Raw genomic sequence first — 8473 nt, 5'->3', positions numbered from 1 at the left:
TTTGTTTCTTCCCTTTATTTGCACTGAAATTGATCAGATGGTTCTGTTCATTCCCTGTAACCCTGCATCCTATTGTCTCCAGAAATTAGGTTCCACGGCATTGGTGAAGGTTTACTGCACTCAACAAGTTCATACCTTCCTACATCACATGGGGTTTTATCAGTAAAATGGTTCACCTTGCCAGTTTGCTGTTGAGTTAAAGGTGCCATTGTGAGTCACGGCTATTAGTTAGCCTGCGGCTTTTGGCGGCTTCAAAGGTTCTATCGGTTTCTCTATGAAATGATTGTCATCTTCATCAGCTGTATTGAACATGAGAATACTGACAGAAGTTGGTTTCATCCTTTTCTTACTCATAGCAAAAATGGAAGTATACTATAGCTGGGAAGAGCCATCTCTCATCTTCCAATTGTGTCATACACTCATCCTTTTTTCCTATGGAATAGCTGATAATCTACTTTCTGCTTTCTAGATGGTAGACTGGAAGCGTGTGTATCTCCTCCTGATTGGAGTTCCAGCAATTTGAAGAGATGAGTCAGCTCTAGGTGTAAGCGAACCTTACTGTCATTGCTCATCATTCTGTGTGCCGCGCGTGGCAAATCCCATGGTCATGCGGCGGCAACTTCATCTCTCAACTTTTCATGGTACAAACTGTACATTGTTCTGGTTTCTTCTTCGTTTGAGGGAATTGGGACATCTCAGACCTTTGGATGGCAGAAACCTGCCATCAGTTGGTTTTTTACCTCCCAGTCTACTTACCAGTCTTTCACCCGAGCCAACCAATTGGACCCTTTCCTTCCTGTCCTGAGCCCCCTTCCTTTTGGAGTCCGTGCTGGTAACTTGGTTCGTGTCCCCCTCCTCCATCCACCAGCCATGGTTTTCTTGATCCAACTTCCTGTTTGTGCCATTGTGGTCGAGTCCACCATAGATTCTCCACCTCCAGTATTTTGACAGAGGGCCCTTGGTGGTGGAAGATAACTTGATCTGAACATTATGAATGTCGGATTCCGGCCACTACAGACTCTCGCATGGGCAATCTTCTCCAAATACTTCCTATTGTTATCCAGCTATAAAGTGTCCTGCTGCAGCAATAATCCTCAGCATTCCATAGTCTTCTCCAAAACTTCAATGGTCGGTCATCAAAGCGTATCCAACCTGCAGTCTGGAAAGAGGAGCCTTAATGGCCTTCCATGAAGTTGCCCTGCTATCACCTGTGTCAGAGCCTTCGCTGTGTCGGTTTCATCTTTGAAGTGGAAAACATTGTGTCCATTAGCCATCGGTCCGGCAGGAAACTATATCAGATTTCCATGTATGTCGTCGTACCTTCGCAAGGAACTTACGTTGAGCCTTTAACCAACCATTCTTTCAATAAGGGCCAGCTACCATTCCTTCCAAGCTTCAGCCATCTCCTCCTTACAGAACCTGATAACTCTCTTGAATGTTAAGACTGTAAACTTGACACCTCATCTGAGACATATTGAGTAATCAATCCATTGTTTTTTTCCTTAGCCATCTCTGCCCATGAACGTCCAGTAGAAGGGCCTTGCTGATTTATTGTTTGCCGACTCTACTAAGTGTATCCATACTCGTAATGTATAAAATATCTGCTTTAGTATTAAAAAAAAAGAAGCCTTCCTCTCTCGGTCTTCTGACTAAAACTGTTGTTCGGCTTCCTCCTTCCTCACCAATCCTTCCCTTATCACAATTCTTCCTGCTGCCCTTAGGAAGGGCCAACTCGCTGGCAGAAGTTCCGATGTTTACCAAACTAGCACCACCCCATCATTATCGAGATGATAGGTAAAATAGAAGGCAACTTGGAGTCTTGTGGGTGGAGTTGCATGCAACTCAAGTTGTAGATGAAGACAAGCCCACTTGTTTTGATGCCATCAACTCAAACTGCACCGTAAATTGAGCTGCTTGTTCAGCTACAACTCATGGCTGCCTTTCGTAGGTCGACTTACCGTCAAAATGGCAACAAGACGAATTGCTGTTACTCAAGTAGATATTAGTTAAAAAAAAATTCTCGCTCATCCTCTTCCTTCTCTTCCCTTTCTTTCTCCTTCTAGCCTCACTCTCGAGTCCCTCTTCGCCGCTACCTCCTCCACCTCAAACTTCACCATGACAAGCTTCTCCTCTTCCTTGCCTTCCTCTCTCCTCCTCACTACCGCCCTTGACACTGCAATCGATCCTCGTCACCTCCGGAAAGTTCACAACCAAAGGCCAAAAGTATAGACTGAATAAGGAATAGGATAGTTGTACTAAGTTGCCTTCTAACCAAAGGATCAATCAATGATCACGATCGTTAGGAAAGTAATGGCTCCCAGTACCAAGCCCTAGTCCAGCTCAAGAAAGATGTGGATGGAGATAAATGCTATTGATTGTGTTATTACTCCAATTGCAGATACGATGGACAATATGGTGGCAATTTTGAGTGACTTTAGCTACGAGGAAGCCGAGGTATTCGTATCTTGGTTACAAAAGACATTTCTGTGGATCTCTAGGCTTGAAATATTGGGAGGCTTGAAATATTGGGTAAATGACATCCACGAGCTTCACTTTCACTGCTGCGGCCCACTAGCCCATCGAACTCTTTCATAAAATTAAGGAGTGACCTACTTCTTCTACTGGTCATCTCACTTCAAAAGACATTTCTTTCTACATCGGTGAGGGCTTTTTTTTTTTTTTTTTGGCTTTGGCGGGTTCATTATACAGTGCGTGTACGAATACACTTAATAAAATAATAAAACACAAGCTCACACAGTGCCCGTACCAACTTCCCCTCCTCTGACCAGAGGGTGTACCCTATGTGGTAAGCCGCATAGGCAGCCACCCAGTCGGCCGCTCCATTGGCATCTCTAAATACATGCTTGGCCTGGAAGGCCACCCCATTCCCCGTTATCATCCCTATATCTCAGATCAAGGGGTAGTCCGTGCTCTCGTCCCTCGGATCCTCCTGAATCCACCTGATCACCGTGGACAAATTGTCCTCTAGGGCAACCGAACTTGCCTGCAGCACCCGTCTTGCATGTTGAAGACCCGCTCAGGTAGCTCGCAACTCTGTCCCGCTGCCACCACCCTGCAATACGGGTCCCATGTAACAAAGCCCGTACTTTTTCGTGTATCTCCATCCAATACCGACCTGTCGAAATTGATCTTGAGGGCTTATATTTTGGTCTTCATATGAAGAGGAAGATTAGTAATGTTGAACCCTGGCCCGAGTCCTAAGGATGAAGGTATGGAGTAAGGGAGCAAAATTGATGTAGAAGGATTACACGACCTACTGTATCCATTCTATCCGCCTCAGCTAGGTCTAGATAGAGCTTTCAAGCAAGATCCGCTATATGATATAACCTAATTATCAATCGCAATTTTAAAAAGCCGTAATTTTTCAATCTGCGAGGGATTAAGCAATGTAGCAGAAGATAAAGTTGATGTTGGTGCCATGGCTCAGCTTTTGCTCAAATTTGAAATTTTTAGTATTTTTATTTCTCAAAATTCTGCACTAACTAGCGACCCATATTATGAAAAAAAAAGTAGATCTTGACCGCAATTTTATATAAATTGGTCAGAAAAAGTAAGGAAAGGTTGTGCCCAACTTCCCACCTAATTCTTTATTTTACTCGAAGAGAAATTTCAATCGGATTTGGAAACGGCACATCTCACTAAAATAAATATAAGGTGTATATAATAATCTTAATCATCTTTAATGAAACTAAGCTCCAACAACATGAAGCATGCTTCAAACATTACTCTTTGATGGCCACCAATATCTGCATTCTTGCTAAATAGGAGAGTGGTTGGTGAAGAAATGAGGGAGGGAGAGCGGCGGGGAAATAGGAAAATGATGAAAGAACAAAGGTGGAGGAGGAGAAAGTTACAGGGTGCCCCTTAGGTTCTTGCATAGGTTCTTGATATGAAACATTATAAGCATTACAGACTACGTGCTAAAACTAGGTTCATTTTGATATGGATTCATGGAACCCACTAAACCATTGTGGACCATTATAACAGTTAAACGACTATTATTTACCTATACTATGCAATTTAAAATTATATATTATTGAAATAATAATAATTATAATGGTTATAATAATAGTCTGATGTCTATCTAAGACATTTAATTGAAAATAGCAAATGATAATAAGTACTATTGTCCAAATTATTGTTTACTTGATAAGCAACTATTTATTTTCAAGTGATACAAATGACAAATAACAACCTCCATCTCTGCTACAATGGACCATTGAAACACTAAATCTTGTGTCATACTGGCCACTGTCTTTCCTTTTTTATTTTATCAAAGGTGTAAGAAATGGGGTCTGAAACCACCGTAGCATTATATTAGTTGTTAAGACTCTATTTAAACTGGGTTGGAGATACGTTGCCGGCGAAATGCCGCTGCTTTACGATATCAACAGACTTTTAGACGAGTATGACTCTTATCGAGCTATATATGTTCACAGAAAGGCGAATAGTATTGCTGACTGAGTTGCTTCCTACGCGATGCATCACTCTAAAGATTTCATCTGGGAGAATCATATGTCTGTTCGTTCTTCTTTGTGCTATCTTCTTTTTTCTAAGTTTGTTACTTGCATCCACGCCTGTTGTGTATGAGTCGCCATTGTTAATAAAAAAAGCATTGGTTATAAATTTATTTTTTTTATAATTTTTTATTTTTTTTGTTAAACCGGATGATCCGTCTAGTTCTAATACAAATATACCTAAAAGGTCAAAAAAATAGCAAATCATGGAACGCTCTAGATAACTTTCTCTTTTCAACCCACTGAGCATCCTCAGAGTGATTAGCCGCATATGAGGCCAATTTTTCCCCTTCCTTCAAACCATGTACTTGGCTGAACAAATTCATGTCAAGGATTTCTCCCACAAAATCCCCGAACCAAACATTGCTTTATATTACTTCACAGGAAACTTCCCCTCTCGCAACAAAGCTTCCCGGGCGGCAAATATTAGTGGGTGGTGAGTTGGTGACGGCTTGGTGGAGACCGGAAACGTTGGCTGCCTCCAAACGTGCTCTCCACCCAGCTATTTCCACCAACACCACCACTCACCGCTAATGCCATCTCCACCACCACCAAACAAGACGGGCCCACGCGTAGTCCACCCAGTGACATTTGGGCCCTACTTAATTGCCAATCATACAATGACACGTAAGCATGCTGTGTGTATTCACTATCCCCTTAACGTGCTATCCGCTTCCCGCTATCCCTGTGGATTTCAACCCCAAGTTACCAACCCAAACAAAAAAAAAAAATCTTGACAGTAGGATGCGGGAGATGGTTATAAATGGACGGCACAGATCATTCTATGATAAAAAAATTTATATGGGACAACAACGAAGAAAGAAAACCCCATTTTTTTTTGCTCGCAAAGAAGCTGTACAAAGATCGCGTTTACGTATAAGATTACAAAACAAAGGCAAGTCATCCACACCGTCCGTTTTACTTTAAAAAAGGGCAAAAACTAAGAAAGAGCGCAGGTTAGCGGAGAAGGCGCAGGATAACAACGGTCTTTACTTCCGGCGGAGGCGGAGGGAGGATGGGTGGTCAGGCGTCGGTTCGGCGGCTCTCGGCGGCGGCGAGCCCGACGATGAGGTCGGCAAAGGCGCCAACGATGTACTTGTGGGCGTGCTTCCGGTTGAGAGAGAGGTAGCAGAGGAGGAGCTCGTGGAGGTGGGCGGCGTGGGCCCGGAGGTCCAGCCCCAGCGCCGCCACCATCTCCTCCATCGACCGCCGGAACTCCCAGTATGGGTCCGGCGAGTACGTCGGCACCGCGACCCCGGCACCGAGGACGCCGACGGCCACCGCCGCCGAGTCCACTATCGAGTTCGACGGGCCGGGGGAGGCTGGGAAGAAGCGGCGGGAGGCGATGGCGGTGGAGAGGTCGCGGTCGGAGGGGCAGGAGCCCTCGGCGGCCGTCGCGGTGCCGGCGGCCGAATCGGAAGTGGAGCAGAAGGATGAGCCCCCGGCGGCTGCGGCGGCAGCCGAGGACGACGAGGAGGAGAGGGTCAGCGTTAGGATTTCAGAGTCGGAGGCGGCGGCGGCGGGGTCATATAGGGAATTGAAACTTTTAAAGACCACGGAGGAAGACGAAGTAGCGGAGGCCGGGGGGGCATTTAGGGAATGGGGGATGGGCGGAGGTGTAGAATGGGAAGGGCGCTTGAAGCGAGAGAAGCAGTGATTTAGGCCTTTGCTTAACATTTCTCTCTCCTTTCTCTCCCTCTCTCTCCTCTTCTCGGAAGCCAAGGGGAGGGAAGGAAGGAGGCAGAGGTTGGATCCATTTATAGTTGTCACAAATTATTAAATTAATTAATTAGTACAGTAATCAACTAAATTAATTAATTAAGAGGATATTTAATAGGCAGTTGTTTCCAGGGTTGGATCGCCGTCAGTTTCGCGCGTGCCGCCTTGATGGACAGCCGTCCGATGTTGTGAAGTCGATTAGATTATAGGGATGATGGACGGCAGATCTAACACGCTTATAGGAATTTTATACGAGAACGTACGTAAAGTTTCCAGCCGGCTTTTTTGAGCCGGGCCCTGTACTTAATTGGACCGAGCCGGGCCCTGTACTTAATTGGACCGAGCCGGACCGGACGGTTCGGAGACTGAGCCAACAGGAAGGGTTAGAATTTGGACGCAGGTCTGTCCTTAGATTGAAGGGGGTCGAATGGGTATGCTAAGCTTTTTGCATGGTCCTAATGTCCACAGAACGAAGGTTTTGGAGGATTTCTATCTTCAGAATTGAATGTCCTGCAAATTTTTGCTCCACTTCTCAGGAAGTGTTTCACTAGCTCTAGTTTGAGGGTTTGGCTTGAGAATAATTAATTTTTTTTTCTCAATCTCAATAAATGAATTGCATTTTACATGTATTTCAAAGCACTCCAATCTCTTTTTTCAATCTATCTGCACAGATCTTGAAGTGGCCATCGTGCGATCTAATGATTGACGTCATAAAAAAAAAAGATGAATCATTCATTCACAAGAAAAAAGATATATAGAACCCCGGCTCCGAGTTTGAGTATGTTTTTGATTTTTTTTTTTTTTTTTGAAAAACCTAGGACCGGTAGTCGGGTAACTAGGTTGATGTTGGTATTGAACACTTAGGTCAATATGTTGGTTCATGCCAGGGTAAAAATTGGTTGAATTTGGTTTTACTGTTCCTAACTGTAAACTCAGGGAATCCCTGAAGCTTTTTACCATGCAAAACCAAATTGTAAACACATGCATATGAGGGACCACATGTCATAGAAAGAATAGATTGTACATGCCCTTTTACTCTTTTGTTGAGCCATGGGGGTCACATAAGATCACATGACTTGTTAGTTTGAATCTACAGTGATACTTGTTGCTTGGACCAGCAGTAGTGAAGCCCTCCATATCTACAGGATAGTGTAGATCTAGCATTCCTTTCATTTATATTCTACCATGAAGACAAAAACATCAAATTTTATGAGCTTCTGATGTAATGGATCATGAAGATAGGATAATAGAAGTACACTAAGCAGGAGTCTTCAGGGTTAGCATCAGTAGGTGATAGAAACAGATGAAAGGAGAAAAAGGGAAAGCATCAACTTTCCTATCAAAAAAGGGACTCCATTGGGCACCTTTCTAAGCTAAAAATTGCATCCATGTTAACAAACTTTTTTTTCCAAAGAAAAAATATTTAAGTAAATTGGTTTTTCCTTTTTTTTTTTTTTTTTCTTTTTTGAGAAAACTTCCTCACAAGCTTTCTAAGAGCTTCTTTATTGATTTTGTTTCACACATTAACATATTTTTGTGAGAATCGCTTCTTTGTGCAAGCTTATGCTACCATTGTGATATAATTCTACGATGCTTCAATTTTTAAAATCTTAATTATTAAAATCTTTTAATTTTTTATTAATTGGAATGCAGTATATGTTATGTAATTTTAATTACTTAAACTAATGCAACCTTAATTAATTATTAGAGTTGTCAACTAGTGCACTTGGTAAAGTTATTAGGGATTGATATACCATTGACGGGTTTAAATCCTGCTTGCTTAATTTTTGGCTGAATTTTCTCTTATCCTAATTCTAAAAGAAGTCAATAAAGCTTTGTTTGATTGCTGAGTAACACAAATAGAATTATCAAAAGCATATTTGCTTTCACTCTAATGGTCATACCTCTTCGCTCAGCAACCGGAGGTTTTAGGTTCAATTATTTAATACTGCATCCCTAAAATTCTAAACTTGGGTTATTAAAGATTGGGCGAATCTACACCCATTTTTTTTTCTCTCTCTCAAAAAAAAGAAGCGGATATTTTAGCTAGTATTCACAATCAAAAGAAAATTTAAAATAAAATTTTACAAAATATAATACCATTTTTTCCAAAGTTGCTTGAGCTTTCCTTCATTCCATGTTACAATTTTGAGGGAAAGGGAAAAAGAAAAATGAATTTGTAAACTCTTCATATCCCATGCCACTTTCCTTCACTC

General features: G+C 42.4%; 1 protein-coding gene across 1 annotated transcript; it reads right to left on the bottom strand.

Annotated features, from left to right (window-relative positions):
- Positions 1-4531: 4531 nt before the first annotated feature.
- LOC103722463 (uncharacterized) lies at positions 4532-6283 on the bottom strand. Its single transcript, XM_026810545.4, has one exon. The coding sequence runs from the start codon at positions 6213-6215 to the stop codon at positions 5562-5564; it is 654 nt and encodes a 217-aa protein (XP_026666346.2). The 5' UTR covers positions 6216-6283; the 3' UTR covers positions 4532-5561.
- Positions 6284-8473: the final 2190 nt, after the last annotated feature.

The sequence above is a fragment of the Phoenix dactylifera genome, chromosome 18 (genome assembly GCF_051530095.1).
Source record: "Phoenix dactylifera cultivar Ajwa chromosome 18, Ajwa_hap1_PhDact_Kaust_v1.1, whole genome shotgun sequence".
Classification (NCBI taxonomy): Eukaryota; Viridiplantae; Streptophyta; class Magnoliopsida; order Arecales; family Arecaceae; genus Phoenix; species Phoenix dactylifera.
Note: the sequence above shows the minus strand (reverse complement) of the source record. Positions and strands in the feature narration are given on the sequence as shown.